A 17,105-nucleotide genomic window follows, 5' to 3' on the forward strand; every position below is an offset into this window, starting at 1 on the left:
TTATGTGTTGTGGAAAGTTGCTCAGACTAAACTACAGTCTATTTACTTTCAGAATAATAAATCAAATTTAGACCTAAAAACTCCTAGCTAAGAGAATCCATGGAAAATTAATCGTCTGGCCAGGTTTTCTAAATTTAGGGTCATTTAACAAGACACTTCAGACGGGAAGATTTAAACTCATACTTTTTGCACTTATCCTCTGTGCTATCCATTTACAATGTTTTTATGGATTAACGGTGACGATGTAATAAAAAGAAACAAGTGCATCAAATAAGGTAAAGCTAATCTATTTGTGCGGAAGAGGAACTTTATAAATCCAAATGTGCATTTTAACAGCAAGGGATGAAAGTGTTAATGCCATTATGTATTAATTAGTAATTGAAAACTCCCATAGGCTCAGCGGTGATTAAGCAAGAGGTCTCACAATGCCTTTTTGGTAATTCATTGGAGCACCAATGTTTAATATGAACTTTGCACAACCTGTCATTATACAGATCGAGTATCACACATTAATATGGGCTCTAAGTCCCCAACAATATGTGTTCTATCCAAAATAATATAGAAATACCCTCACTCACAGCTTATGTTATGCGTGCCCAAGATGAAATTCTACCACAGGACCAATTTTCTGTCATATTAAATGCCCCAATGTTAAAATCACTTACACTGCTGGCAAAGATTTTGTTTTAGCAAAAGCATATGTGCCCAGATTGGCAATAAACAAAGGGGCTCAAGTTTTTCAGTAATTCCCACTGGTCTGTAAATCTGTCTTCATGGATCAGTTATGATCAGGGAATAAAACTGTTGTACCAAAGGCTAAGATGCCTGCTTAACCCCCCTAACATGTCCATTTAGGCTGGGGCACACAAACACTACTGGGAGTGCATCTGTGATGCCCCTGGACTATCAGTTCGTCACAGGGTATTGTACAATCTGCCCTCCCGAGCAATATCCACCTCTTCCTTGGTTTAGGGTCCCTAACTATATGGTGTTGCCTACAACAGCTGATAAAATCCTAGGTACACTCTGCACCACACCCACCAGACACACCAGTGGACAGCCTGAGTGGAATAGGGTCTTCCACTTGGGGGGTTGGTTAAGGGGAGGTCAGGAGTGTCAGGAGTAGGGCAGTGAAGTGTTGGAATTGAAGGAGAGAGGAGGTCAGGAGCCGGGCTCCTTGGAAGCAACTAGATAGCAGACGGTGGTCTGGGCCTAGTAGGAGCTGAACCCCCGATCGCAGGGGATCGTGACAAGGGGCACGGAACTGTCGAGGAGGACAGCCGGCAGCCTTGCAACATCACCGGGCTGGGACCAGGGCATGACGGGGTACGTGGACCCTAGGTCAGAGAGTAGCTTCAGGCAACCTGACAATTTACCCGACGAGAACAGAGCCTTCAAGATCCGCTCTCCACCTGCTCAAAAATCGGGGTACTAGCGCAACGAGGGGGATCGGACTTTCCACAAAAACGGTCCAGGAAATCCCAAGCGTGAACCCTGAGAGCAAGCTCCCACAGTTAGCCACACTGGGGAGTGGGACCCGACTAGTTCTATACTACCGGGAACAAAAAAAGAAGTGAACTCAGTGCCAGGAGAAAGGTTACAGATCACCATCAGGGATGGGACCCAAACTAGCTCCCTTCAGCGGTAGCGGTGTCCAGAACTTTGGTTTATCCAGTTGTCGGTGTCAGCTTTTTGGACTGAGTGAGTACACAACTGACCCCCTTCGCTCCCGACCGCACTCCCCCAACCTCATCACCGAGTCCCAGGGCATCCCCCCTACCCGTGGAAGGGTCTAACATCCAGGTGCCCCACTCCATCGCCCCCGGGTACTCCCAACTTCAGCGGTGGTACTCCACATTACCACACACCACAGGTGGCGTCACGAACTCTAAACACAATCCCCTGTAAATACCTCCTTTATTTGAGCGGTCGCACGACCCTCGGGTCCGGTCGCCCCTCGAGCCACCGTGGATCCGTATCCGAGCAGCCTAGCTGCAGACACGGGGGCGGCACACTTCGCATGACACTGGGTTTCTGCTGGAGTGTAAGCCAAGTGTCATGCCACTGTGATGCGATCCTGCGATCATATAGCTGATGCGTATATCGCACTGCATTCCAGTGTAATGTGAGTGCAGTGCGATGTTTCTCTCACACCCATAGACTTGTATGGGTGTGAGAGAAAACAAATCGAATTCCACTCGCAGCATGCTGGGATTGTTTTCTCAGACCGATTAGGGCTGAGAAAAAAAATTGCTCATGGGAGCGGCTCCACAGAGTAACATTGGTCCGAGTGCAATGTGATTTTTTATCGTATTCCACTTGCTCCGTTTTTGTCGCCATGTGTCCTTAGCCTTATATTACAGCTTGGCTTGTTCAGGTTCACTGCTGTCTACCTGTTCAAACCACTCCTAACGTTATTAAAGGTGCATTAATACCAGTTGATGCTCACTGATTGGCAATATATTTGCCGATGGGTGGTCATTTAAAAGGCTGTTTAGACAGGCAGACTGCACTTAAGATGCGCACCGAACAGTCGGTAATATAACGTTCAGTGCACATAGGCTGTCATCGTTCTCGGCAGCACAAGTTGTTATTGAACAGAATGATATGCTGCTCATTTGGCAGCCTTTTTACAATGTATCAATACTGGGAAAAGAGCGTTCCTGGGTTTAAACGCACCATAAAATGTACATTAAAGGCAACCTGCACAATTGCCATAAGGTATATTTTTCTCTGGAAAACTGTGGAGTTTCGGAGAAAATATAGTTGACAGATATGGCTGGTAGCCATAGTTGGAGACAAGAATAGTCTGGAATAGTCTGGAACTGCCCCCATATGACTTTTTCCCAATGCCGCTTCAGGTGATTGACAGGTCTCTTTTATGTGTGAACTTGCGTGAAACGCCTGTCAATCACCTGCAGCAGAGAGGGAACTAATTGGACCAGTTTTATCTCTACCTATGGTATCCGGTAGTGATGAGCGAGCACTACCATGTTCGGGTGCCCTCTACTCGAAACGAGCAGTGAGACGCTGGGACAGGCTCAACTCATGTACCGAGTATAATGGTAGTCAATAAGGAATTTGAGTATTTTTCTGGAAGATCTTTGGAGAACATCTACTGCATGACTAGTCAAGATGGGTCTAGTGATTGTACGTACTAGGATACAGCGGGCAGTGACTAAATTATCCCAAGGGTTAAATCTGTCTTGGACTTGTGTTTGAGTTTAGAGATTAACCTGGAGCGTGAACTTATAAAGACCACTGTGGCTTTAGTGGATGTTGTAGGACAAATATTCTGTGGACATAACTGCTTAGATAAGACAATTAATAGCATCTCCTGGAAAAAGATCTTCTGGAAAAATGCTATAGTTCCCCATTGTCTTCCATTATATTAGGGTACTCAAGTCACGCCCGTTCGAACATCTGCCTGCCTGTTTCGAGTACCAACCACCCAAGCATGGTAGTGATCACTCATCACTAGTTCAGCCGTATCCTCAAATTTTGTGGCCAAAGCGTTATAGAGAAACACATATTAATCTGCAATTGTTTAGCTGGGCTTTTCTTGTTCCAAACCCCTGGTGCATGAATCAGCTTACAGGTTCCCTTAAGTGCAGCAAAGAGAAGAAATATAAGAGGGTAAAATGATCTCTGTTTTTAGAGTAATTGTACATTGTGCTTAAAAAATGTGGAGAGTCAGAGTCATGAAAATCAACCCAAATATAAAGCTCTGAAACATGTATATACAAGTGTCGGTCATGGAGAGTAACTTCCCTTTTGTACCATGAGGTAAATGAGTGGTATCCCGCGCTTCAATGCCTACCTGCCATACAAGCACATACTAAATATTTCACCGTGCTTGGTATACAAGGGTTACTGGGAGGTTACCGTACATCACACTGTCCCGACACATGTAAGCAATTTACTTCTGAGCCTTTTATGCAGGAATCAAGTGGAAGGGAAAACAGATGAAATAAGGAAACCCTGGTGGAACGGGATTTACAAAGTCCCTACAGACCAATATTCTAAATGTATTTAATCACTGCTTAAATATGCTTTAATAGTTAATGAAAGGTTAAACAAGCTGTTAACATAAATTAGATGTGTCAATGCAAAACTTGGACATATACCAACATTAGTTCCAACAAAATGTCCACACAGTGGTCTAGTAACCAGCATGAGCCCAATAGTGAGTGCCAGTTTCCAGTATATCCACAAGACACTGTGACTGGCACAAGTTTAGGAGCATCACAAACTCTTAGAGCAATGAACAATGCGGCTATATTGAAGCTATACAACTGTAACTTGGTCTGTTGCCCATAGCAACCGGTCACATCACAGCTGTCAATTCTTAAACTATTGTGGAAAAATTAAAGCCTTTCTGTCATTGGTTGCTACGGGCTGCAATGACATTTATAGTTATAGTTTTGATGTCAGCCCCAGTGGATGGTAACAATGTCTTTAGTTAAACAGAACCAACCCCCAGAATACTTCTATATGAAGTAAAGGCAGTGCCATATAGGCAGTAAGGTGATGATTGCAGGCATAGGTATTATAGAAAGATCTGATGCTTGGGTAAAATATCTTTAATCAAAGTTTCAGAAATGCACTGCACTTTGACTGACATGTGCTTCGAGGATGGACCTTTGTGGGATAGGTCTTCGGAGTTTATTCCTCCTCCAGGTTTGCCCGCTTTTCTTTATTTGAATATTGTGCCATGCTGCCATTGCTGTTATTGGCGGCACGCACATTGCCACAGGAATTAAGTGTTCATTAAAATAGCACCGGAGGCCGCGCATGTGCGTACCGCGGTCTCCAATGCCATTTTATTGAAGACACTTTGGTGAGGACTATGAGAGGCATTGGCACGTGCGCAGATGTAAAATAAAAATCTGTGCACATGTCGATGCCTTTCATAGTCATCACCACAGTGTCTTCAATAATATGGCGCCAGAGATCGCGGTAAGTATACGCACGGACTCCTGCGCCATTTTAATAAACAGAATTCCTGCTGCAATTCACCAACAACAACAATGGTGGTGCAGCAAAATATTCAAATAAAGAAAAGGGGGCAAACCAGGAGGACGCTATTGTTCGCTACGGCAGCGATCACCACATGTCATGCGAACGACGGGGGCGGGTGCTATCGCTCATGACATCGCTAGCAATCGTTAGCGATGTCGCAGTGTGTAAAGCACCCTTAAGACTCACCGCCTTTGCACCAGTCAATCAAAGTGCAGGGCATTTCGGCAACTTTGGTTAAAGATATTTCATCAACCAAGCATCCGATCATTCTACAACAGGTATGCCTGCAATCAGCATCTTAGTGCCTGTATGGCACTGCATTTACTTCATATCACAAAATCCTGGTGATTGGTTCTCTTTAAAAGGGTTGTCTAATTTTATTAAATCGATAAAAAAAAAAAAATACAACACGTTAAAGGCAGCCTGATTGATACTTTATGGTTACATAACCTATAACAGTGCAATTTAGAGGGCTTAAAAAGGCGCAAACTTAAGTTTGATCGCTTACTCAAATGATCTGCCAAGGTGGACCCAATCCCAGCAAGTGCTCCAGTTACTGCAGTAAACTCTACCCAATGCCTTCCCCTTGGACTTGATTTATTCCCGCACCATTCTCTTACATCCCTGTGTTCAGAGCTGATACCTATCAGCACTATAATTATTTTAGTAGACATCCACCATTGCCTAGACTGAGATGTAGACTACACACTATTTTAACCAAGGCACATCCCATTCAGTATCTTATGTCTCCGTTTTACCATGTAATCATAATAAAGGTTCACATTTTGGGATTTCTACCTTTGGCTATGGACTCAAATGACTGCACATAATTAACACAACAGCTTATTTCCTAGAGAACAAAAAAGAATTGGCGATTAGAAATCCATCAGGCCAGATCTTTTTCTCTACCGATGGCATCTGTCAATGAATGTAGAGTCAGAAGGCCCCATACACATTAGACTGTTGTTCTTTGTCATGAATATTGGTGGTTTAGGCTGACTTTAGACTAATGTGTTCTGGGACTTTACACTTAATCATACCCAGAGCTTTGTGTAAAAAGTCTAACCGGACTTGTAAAAATGAACCACTGGAGTCAGTGAGAGTTTATATCTAGAGGTGAACTTTTGATTAGTTATCATCACCAAAACACATCTTGAAACAATCAGTTTTCCAGGCTGTCACAATTCTCCTGTATTCCCTATATGATTGGGTGGTCATATGACTGCATGTGTGCGATTTCCATAGTTGCAAGCACATGCCAACTAGACTCTTATGCGCTTCTCTCAATGTTTACTAGAGACATAAGAAGCTTTTAAAGAATTTTCAGGATTGTGACCTCCAATAGATGGCACTATTATTCCTGTCCTATTTTTCTCAGGTTATTTTCATAGTTGCATCACATACAATTCTACCTACGCCAACTTGGTGCACTCCACAATGAGAAACCTTACCACTTAGACAGGATGTTGAGAAAAGTGCAGTAAAATTTAGTTGATCCATGACCGTATGTATGCAAATTACATACTTGTGGTCATGTGACCTTCTACTTGAATGGAAAATACAAGGGAATTGTGACAGCGTGTGCAGACTTTTCTTCTCAGCTTAGAGACCCCCTTTAAGGCCCAATCCAAATTAGTTTAAAGTTGATGAGAATTAATTGTTTTGACTAATTCAATCATCAGTCTCTTAAAAACTCAAGAACAAACAATCAGTTAAAGGGGTTGTCCAGTCTAAATCCACAAGTCTGTAGTCTCTCAAAGTGACTTTCAGACTTGTGGATCCTCACAATGCACGCACTGTGCGCTCTGAGGTTTCTCCGGTGTCAGAGCCGGGAACGGTGGTCAGGTGACTTCAAGTATGTGATATGCAGACTCCTGGCCAGGCTCCAAACTAGACTGTTTCCGGTTCGCTCAGTGCAAGTGTATTACGCGAGATTGGAAGTAGTCTAGTCAGATTTTGGCCTGGAGTATCGCATACTTGCGGTCACATGACCACTCTTTTCGGCGCTAACACAGAGTGACTACAGACTTATGGATTTAGACTAGACAACCCCTTTAAACTGACATTTGAAATTAAGTTGACTGTATTTGATTTTTTTTGGGCCAAAAATTTTACAAAGGCGCTTTAGTTCAAAAATAGATTTTTGCTCCATTATCTGCTGTCTGGAACAGGTCTGGCCAGGCAAAATGATTACAAAATGGATTAAGATATGCATGGCGATGACGGCATTGCGATCATTTAGTAGCACAGCCCATTGGTCTCTAGCAACAGAAAAATTCAATGAATAAAATACAAGTTATACTGAATCTTTTCCAAACAAGTTCTAGGTCATTTTCCTCAGCTTTTCTTTCTATGTAATATGCCATCCACAGATCTGACTGCAAGAACAATGTGACAGGTTCCCTTTAATTAATATTGTATGGAGACCTTGTTATATTTCTTACTAAATCTCATAATTTATTGATTCAGATTATGTGGATTAATATTCAACCAAACAAACAACCAAACAATGATTATTACAATAGATACCTACACAATTCTTATAGACATTCTCAGTTAAATGGATGTACATGACAAAGAGCAATTGGTGTAATTACATTGATGAGCAAAAAAGGTAACAATGTTTTGAACTTTTGACTTTCAGGCTCCATATCTCACCATCCACTACATCTGACCATGACACTACCTTCATCCTGTAGACAATCATCTTGGCTATCGCATACATAAATTTGACCTGGCTGTAACTATTGCGCATATGATTAGGCAGATTCCTGTCATGTCACTGCATTATTACTCTTTTTATCCCCCCAAAATCTAAATTTTATTTTTTATTGTTTTCTTAGTATTTTGCAAATCCTCTTTTAGCTTTCAACACTGCTTGAATCCTTCTGGGTATGCTTTCGATCAGATTGAAGCATGTGTTGACAAAAATCTGATCCCAGGTCTCTTCTACACGTTCCCAATATTGGTGGATACTGGTCGGCTCACTTGGGTATGTATACTTTTTCTTAAACTCGACCCACAAGTGTTTGATTGGATTGGGATCTGGGAACTGTGGCGACCAATCCCGCACCTGTACATCATTGTCATTGAACAATTTCTTCACCAATCTCGATGCACGCTTCAGGTCGTTATCCTGCTGGTATGCTATGTCATCCTTTTCATACCCATAGTACTCGAATGTAAGAAGTAACTTGTCTTGTAGGATATTAACATAGTTCTTAGCATTGAGACCACTATCGATCGTGGTCAAGCATCCAACGCCTTTGGATGTGAAATAATCCGATATCATCCGGCTTCCTACACCAAACTTGACAGTTCCTTCAATTTTTTGATCCATTCACTCCTTTTTCCCTTGTTTCTTCCAGATCCATTTGCTCCCATCAGAGCCTAGTCTGTTGATTTTTGCCTCATCACTCCAAATCACTCATTTCCTATCTTCTACTGTCCACTTTTTTAAAACTCAAGTTGACACTTCTTATGACAATATTGAAGCCGAGGCTTCTTCATCTTATTTCAGGCCACCATTCCAGACTTTTTTAACGTGCATGGCACATTGCTTGCATGGATATCTGTGATCTCACTATTACGGAACATATGAACCACCTCCACTGCCTTGTTTGTTGCGCCAGAATGGCTAGACCTTGTGATGAGCCAACTTGTTGACTCTCATATTTGTCCTGGACATTCATCTCTTGGCTTTTGAATGGATGGACGGACTTCATTTTGTATTCTTCCAACTGTCATGGCCTCACATAATGCAGTTTGGCAATTTTCTTGGCTGAGAGACTATCGATGACCGGGATGATGCTGTTTCTCTTTTTCTTGGGAAGTCTTATTCATGGCTGGTCCTCGATTCAAACCAGTGAGCTTTCACTTGGGAATCAATCTAATAACACACTGAGGCATTAGGGAATGTGAGAAGAGGTTGTAATTTGTAGTATACAGGAAGAAACCAGGACAAAAACCGTAACAATGCAGTGACATGATAAGAATCTGCAAAACTAATCATATGCTTAGAATAGTTACAAGTCAACTTTATGTATGAGATAGCCAAGATGATTGTCTATAAAATGAAGGTAGACTCAGGTTGAAAGCTGTATATACAGGAGTTGTGCTGGTAAAAATGCCCATCACTACTGTTTCATCAACATAGTGGTGCCCCCTACTGTCTGTTACATGAGATGCAAGGGACTGGGTTAATGATTCCATAGCAATAAATATCATTGTATATTTGCAAAGTGATGAGAGTTGTCTTGGTAGTCACAACTGATCTTCCCAATTACCAGTGGGAAAGCTGAGGGCCTTTATACTAGTCTGACACCAGACCCCCTGATATTTTTGTCTTCCTCTGTTGACTAGAACAAATACTGCAGGTAAAGAGATGTTATATATAGGCCAGAAGATAAAAAAATGCAGTCTCTGGGTTGAGCAATAGAAGAACATAGGTATTTTGGGGCTAAGGGAAAGATTAAATATCACCTATTTTTACACAGTTGGAGCGAAAAAAACTTTGAGGCAAGGTAAAACGTCAAGGGGTGAACCAAAGGGGATGTTTAATCTTCTATTATCTTTCTTTCACACATTAAGTATTTCCTTTTATGTTAAAAAAGGGAAAAGAAACAACGCCTTGCCAAACCTCATTCTATCTTCTGGAAAGAATATGCCTGAAAACGTTTTAAGAGCACAACTGGGAAAAGTATCATGTATCAGAGTCTGCTGGATCCAAATCTGGTGCAAGCATGGACCAGACATGTCCAGAGTATAAAATTGCATTGGTTCCAATAAGGATAATTTCCTCTTGTAATTCTGTTGCTTCAGAGTCCAATTTAGCAGCAACGTAAATGAGAAACTGCCGTCATGGAGTCCAGATCATTAATACAGAGAAATATCTGGGCAGGATCTTTGACATTTCAGAGAATTACTTTATGGTTGTATTATGATATAAGTATCTGTTATTAAGTGCACAATAGCTGCTATAGACAATCTATAGGGATGAATAAGCCAGGATTGTAGCATACCGCTAGATCCCAGGGTGAAAGCTAAGCTATCTGCCAATGACATTCTGTGTCATTATCCGCTATGACATCATACTATAGAGGATATGTCTCCAATATAAAAACAGTGAGATAGCGCCACCCAGTGGTTATACATATTTGTGCAGTTAGCAGTGCACCGTCACTGGTTTTGTGCATCCTGATATATAAAACTGAACGGAACTCAATAGGGCCCAGATGTAGACAAAGCAAGTAACCATAAATGAGAGCTGACACTTTGCAATGACCAATATCAGTGACAGATGAGTAACTTGAAGATACTGGGCCCTAATGTAAAAGTAGTTATAGCGCCACCTACAGTGTGGCATGTACAACACAATCATTTTTTTATTATTATGTATACCCCTTTGTCACATGTAAAGTACCATGGAATAAATGTCGCTATAATAATTTTATTTATTCACTTATATAGCGTTATTAATTCCCCAGCGCTTTACATACATTGGCAACACTGTTCCCATTGGGGCTCACAATCTAAATTCCCTATCTATATGTCTTTGGAGTGTGGCGGAAACCCTCACAAACAAAGGGAGAACATACAAACTCCTTACCGATGGTGTCCTTGGTGAAATCTGAACCCAGGACCCCAGAGCTGCAAGGCTGCAGTGCTAACGACAGAACCACCATGCCGCCCAGCATAATAATAATCCTGACAGAGGGGCAATTGGATTCTCTCAGGCAATGAGGAATGGGCAGTACAATGGCTCAGTCGTTAGCACTGCAGTCTTGTTGGGGTCCTGGGTCCAAATCCCACCAAGGACAACATCTGCAAGGAGTTTCTATGTTCTCCCTGTGGGTTTCCCTCACACTCCAAAGACATGCTGATAGGGAATTAAATTAGGAGCCCATTGGCGACAGTATTGCTGATGTATGTAAAGCACTTTGGAATATGTTGGCACTATATAAAAATAAAGATTAAGTGCGAAATGTGTAACCCTCTACAGCTGACCCCTGAAGAAAATAAGCCATGGGAGTTGTAAAGGCTTGGAATATAATGTTGTGTGCTCAGTGAAGTTTTCTATATCCTTCTATTATCCTCTTTTTGGGGGCTCCTTTAACAGTGGAAATGGCCATTACCAGCTGGCTAGCGGCCACGATACTAGGGCTTACTGTGTAACTTCTACACCATCTACTGCAATTACTTTTAGTGACCAAAAGCCTTGTGTAATTTAACCTCCTTAGAGACAGTCCACGATAACTCAGTGCTAAGTGAGATGACATTTAAGGAAGATCAATTAAATTTCACTCCCACGATGCCCTGGCTTCATCATTTCTGGATTTACTGATGATTTCTAAACTGTAAACAAATGTAGAACAATTGCAAGAGATCCATGAAATCACATCTGTTATTGTTTCTTTGTTGCTATTTGTGCTAAGTTCATTCCAAGATCCTGCCTACGGAGCGCGTCTAAGCCCGATCTTACTTAGGAGATTGTGAAGGAACTGTACACAACTGTAAGACAAGGGGGACACATCTGCGAGGCAATGGCTGCTTAATCCTATGCGTATCCAATTCACTATCGCATGATGTATAGCTTTGCCTAATTGTAAGTGTAATAGACTTACAGGATGTTGTTCTTGTGCTCAAGATGTCTAAAACATTGTTGTGTTAACCCAACGGTTGCCAGAAAACGATTCACTTTTCAGGCAAAGCTAAAAACACTTAAAGTCCATCCCTTTGACATTGAGGGGCAAATTTTAAGTAGTGGGGTCCCCTGCAATGTAGCAATGTGGTGGTTACTTTGTGAGCCTACAGGTCATTGCCGGCAGGAAGGCTTTACAGATCCAGCTTTTGCCTTCGTGTCAGATGTGAATGTGTCAGCTTTCACTTGCAAGTTAAAGCTTTTGCTTCCCTTGACAGAAAACATCTGGAATATCTGGAGAAACAGATCTCTACAACAGTTCTCCTAGAATGTGGATTTCATCTGAGTTTAGGAATAACAAGGATACGGAGAACCTTCAACTAATCGCAGCTAATTAGGCACCCAATGCAAGTTAGATATTTCTTGGGGACATGCAGAACGTGTCATAGGCAGAATACATTAATATAAAAGGTGGTGACGTGAGACCTTCATACAGTATTACGTACATTGTACATGTGCTGCTACTATATAGTGCAGGTAGTTGTAATGTAGTGTATTGTGCATGGCCAGATGCACAATACACTACCATGCGAACCGGGCAGAGTACACATCACAGATCACTGCTCTTCCCATAGGACTTACCTCTCAGAGAAATGATTGACAATCAATTAAAAATGTACAAATAAATTATATCAAAGTACCCCTAGAAGTATGATTACACAGCATGAGGACCAAGCCTCTAGATGCACAGTATGTGCCCCCTGGGGTGCACCTTGAGAACCTAGGATCTAGATTTTGGACAGTGATCTACTCTACATAGAACATTTTTTCTAAATCATGGAACTCAATGAATTGTCAATTTATCAGTATAGCTAATCAATACCCATCTAGTGTACCCATCTAATCAACCTGTATATATGAGATAATGCATTTACAATATACATTCTGTACATAAAACATACATGGCAATTGTTCTTAGGCATCAGTACTGAACTCATTACATAAGAATATGATTTAATTAGGCCATTTAGAACTGTGCAGAACTGAATTTCTGCTATAATTTCTATAATCTTTATCATTTACCTGTATAATATATGTCTCATACACTTTACCTTGGATTGAGACTTTCTAATAGTAACACGTTGACTACTAGTCAGAAGAACTAGACTTCCCAAAGAGTTCGATGCCCTAGCCCTTTATCTAGCCCTGGTCAATGCCAAATAGATAGTTGTGACCCATATTACACCTAGGCTACATGGAATCATAGAATGTTACAGTTGGAAGGGACCTCCAGGGTCATCATGTCCCACCCCATGCTCACTGAAGGATTAATTAAGCCATCTCAGACAGATGACTGTTCAGCCTCTGAAGACGTCCATTGAAGGAGAACCCACCACCCTTCATGGCAGCCTGTTCCACTCATTGATCAGTCTCACTGTCAAAAAGTTTTTTCTAATATATTATATCTAATATCGGGGTACATATATGTAATATACGGGTACATTCCCTGACAGACTTGCCCTACTTAAGCCCCTGCAATAATAATTAATCTGAGATACTATCCAAAGCAGACCAAAAAGACATAGTGCTGAAATTCACTCATCCCCCTTCTCTAGCCATGTAATTTACTCCTAATGTGAATCCAAAGCAATATTGATGATTGTAATAAGAAGACCCTGTTATCATATATGTCACAACTAATTAATCTAAACATCATTCATTTTGTGTCTCTTTAAATATCTGCTAAAGGATGTCCAGAATAATGTCCAAGATATCTGACCATTCCTTGACTATTGGGACATTGTCTACATTTTGATTAAAGTTTAAGTTTTCATTTACAGGCATGTTATCCAGAAATCCTAGATAACAGAGAATAATTGACTGCACAACATTTGGTAAGGAGCACAGGTATATGTAAAGTATTGTAGGATTGTTGCACGGACCTAAGATTATGCACAAACTCAAGCTAAAAATAAACTAGTAAAATATATCAGGAGGTGGAAGATGACAGCAGAGCTCAGACATAAGGTCAGCATGTGAGTCTATGAAATAACCCTTTCCATAACTAGAAATGTGTTTATATGTAATAATTACATGTATATAAGTCTACATCATTTCCAATTAGTGTGAAATCTACAGTTTAACCCCATGATGTTCTCTGCTTTCTACAATAAGCGAGACGTTCAGCTGCAAGTCACTGTGAAATTCACTTTCCAAAGCACTTATGGTCCATAAAAATTTGGCAGCAATTCAGACACTTGTTTCCTCTGTGGAAGTAAACCCAGCCCTCTATTAGTGCTGTAGTATCCAGCGTACAGCTCTACAGTTATCCCTGTGCATACACACTGCTACAAGAATGGACAGTAATGACATTACATTGCCTGGAGAGCATTAAAGCAAAGACTTGTGCTGGAAAAAGTTCTTAACTGGGAAAAAGAAAAAGTATATACTGCTTGTGAAACATCTACTGTCTTTTGAAGAACCTAAGCAGGTATGTGCCATCTGTAGATCAGATTTAAAGAATTGCTCTTCTGTTATAATATTGTAATTAGATTTAGTTTAGTTTATGTTGCTCAGTGATGAAAAAAGACAGCGTTGGAGCAGAGCTGAGTTGTTAGATAGACCAGTGATAGGCTGTGTCACTTGTTTGTATGCAATATCTATTGTTGATCCAACTGAAAAACGAAAAATGTCCATCAAGTTCAACCAAGGAATGGGACAGTATATAAATGAAAGAGAAGAGGTACCTGTGGTTTTGTAAACCACCTGCCTAACTCACAAAGCTATCCTGATGACCTACTAGACCACTAAGAGATAAATCAGATAGCTTTATGACATTGTTCTCTATGTTTAAGAGTTTAAGAGATGTCCATCAAGTTCACATGGGTTTAGGACCTTGTTCTCTATGTTTGACACCTCCATCAAGTTCATCCAAGGGATGGAACAGTATATAAATAAAGGGCTGGGGAACCTGTGGTTTTGTAAACCATCTTCCTAACTCACACAGTTATCATGATGACCTACCTCATCACTAAGAGATAAATCACATGGGTTTAGGACATTGTTATCTATGTTTGACACATCCAGCAAGTTCAACCAAGGGATGTAACAGTATATAAATGAAGGGATGGGGCACCTGTGGTTTTGTAAACCATCTTCCTAACTCACACAGTTATCATGATGATCTACCTCATCACTAAGAAATAAATCACATAGGCTTATTGCATTGTTCTCTAAGTTTGACACGTCCATCAAGTTCAACCAAGGGGTAGGAGAGTATAAATGAAGGGATAGCGGTATCTGTGGGTTTTGTAAACCATCTGCCTAACTCACACAGTTATTATGATGACCTACCACACCACTAACAGATAAATCACATAGGTTTATGGCATGGTTCTCTATGTTTGACTTGTCCATCAAGTTCAACCAAGGGGTAGGAGAGTATATAAAGGAAGGGATAGGGGCACCTGTGGTTTTGTAAACCATCTGTCTAACTCACACAGTTATCATGATGACCTATCACACCAGGTTTATTGCATATTTTTATATATTTGATATTATTTATATCAAGACATATTATGGTAACAAACAGGTGAAACACAATGACCCAATGTTCTTGTCCATGGGACCGCTGGCATGTTTGTCCACCTTAACAAATGTGAGAAGTGGTGTGTGGTTTCCAGGGCCACTCTCTTGAGGCTTCTTTACACATGACCTGTGAATATTTGTTTTTTGTGTAAACTGAATGAATTCACATGTGTTTCCCAAAGCATTAATTACTCTGCATGTCAAACCCTGCCTTTCACCCTGTGCTTGGTCTACGTTCTGAAGTTTAGTTGTATGTGACAGCATCTGGGAATTGCAGAAATCCAAGTTTAGGATTTAAGCAGCTTCAAAATCAAGATCCAACATCCCTCAGAATGGGAGATTAATATAGTTTTAGCACTTTTCTAGATTGGGTTTGTTAAGATTTGATGCTCACTATTGATAATAGCACTTGTGTTATTGACCTAGCATTGTAAATTGAGACAGAATGGAAGTTCAGTTTACGGCAGACAGGTGGATGTGTTGTATATGGTGTGTATGGTATGATATGTGTATGACATCCAATACAATATATGCACAAAGTAATAGAGGGCATTTAGTGAACCCCAATTAGGCAAAACTAATGTTACCCATTGGAGAATATACAGAAAACACATCACAGACATTTGAAGAATATTGAAGTATCAGGCCGTGGGTGTAAGTGAAGTGTGCTGGTGTGTGCATGGTTACTCACCTCCTTGCAGAGAAGTTTGGCAGAAGGCAAGAAGCAGGATGATGCTCCAAAGTGGAGCGGCAGGCCGTATGCTCTCCATGTCTCACAATGCCCCCGTCCCCTCACACATGCTGGGTTTTATCCCGCCGCTCAGCTCACATCCCCAATGAGGGAGGGGCAGCAAGAGACACGACGTCATTCTAACTGTGCCAGCAGCCCCATCCCACCCCCCTTATTATTGGGAAAGGAGGGGGAATATTTTATTTTGTTTTGTTTCCTTTTTTTTCTTTCTTTTTTTTTTTTCATTTTTCTTGGCTGACGTTCTGCAATTCTGGCTGAAATAGACATGGGAGCAGAGCCAGAGAGAGGGGGTGCAGAATTCTTCTCTCCGTGTTTATCTGTCTCTCTCATTCGCGGTCTGTCTGTCTGTCCCTTCACTCTCTTAACAGGGGATTTATCAAACTCATTTGCTAGCTGTACACTGGGGTGAATAGACATCCAGTTTTTATCAATGAACTCATCGCAATACTTTCAAGCACAGGTGCAAGACTACGATCCGGGGAAGTCAGACAAGACGGAGTTAGAAGCAGAGCTATTTCCAGCGTGTACGAGCATCTGTGCTTGAAGGACGTGAAACCTTCTCTTTTTATGCAGTAAAACAATAATGTAGAAAGCTCCAGTTTATGGACTTTCCTATTGTAAAAAGCTACATAGGTAAATTTTTAGATCCAATTTCCAGTAAGACCTGTTGCTGATTACGATGCTCATGTATAGAATAGTGACTTCAAATGCACAGCCCTGCAGCGTATAGAAAATATAAGACTAAATATATATATATATATATATATTTCTTTACAAATGATTTTTCCATCAAAGTGTAAAATGTATTTAAAGAAAACCTGACATTGAGCCAAAAAGTATACCATTTTTGCTCTTTTTGTTTTCCTGTTGCCCCCTTGTGTAATCCGCAGTTTGTTTTTCTATAATCCGCCATATGGTTCCAGAGATACGGGCCTATTTATTTTCGGCTAATATGATCTTTACCAAGGAGGTGGAGCTCACATGGTTCCCTGGGGTCATGTCTTTAGGCTGCACTGCATAATTTACTGTTGAACATCCTTTTCTTGGAAAATACCATGATAATTAACACTAAATAGACCATAAAAACTAATACTAAATAAAAAG

General features: G+C 40.9%; 1 protein-coding gene and 1 long non-coding RNA gene across 10 annotated transcripts in view; one reads left to right on the forward strand and one right to left on the reverse strand.

Moving 5' to 3' along the window:
- ELN (elastin) overlaps positions 1-16,022 on the reverse strand; it is a 139,797-nt gene extending 123,775 nt beyond the window's left edge. For all 7 annotated transcript variants that reach the window (XM_075335381.1, XM_075335380.1, XM_075335375.1 and 4 more), the window contains exon 1: positions 15,942-16,022. In XM_075335381.1, the coding sequence (XP_075191496.1) occupies positions 15,942-16,020 (79 nt within the window). In that variant the 5' untranslated portion in view covers positions 16,021-16,022. The remainder of the gene's footprint in view (positions 1-15,941) is intronic.
- The window catches only part of LOC142291112 (uncharacterized), a 227,418-nt gene continuing 224,287 nt past the window's right edge, over positions 13,975-17,105 (forward strand). For all 3 annotated transcript variants that reach the window (XR_012750434.1, XR_012750435.1, XR_012750433.1), the window contains exon 1: positions 13,975-14,153. This is a non-coding gene — a long non-coding RNA (uncharacterized LOC142291112). The remainder of the gene's footprint in view (positions 14,154-17,105) is intronic.

The sequence above is a fragment of the Anomaloglossus baeobatrachus genome, chromosome 2 (assembly GCF_048569485.1).
Source record: "Anomaloglossus baeobatrachus isolate aAnoBae1 chromosome 2, aAnoBae1.hap1, whole genome shotgun sequence".
Classification (NCBI taxonomy): domain Eukaryota; kingdom Metazoa; phylum Chordata; class Amphibia; order Anura; family Aromobatidae; genus Anomaloglossus; species Anomaloglossus baeobatrachus.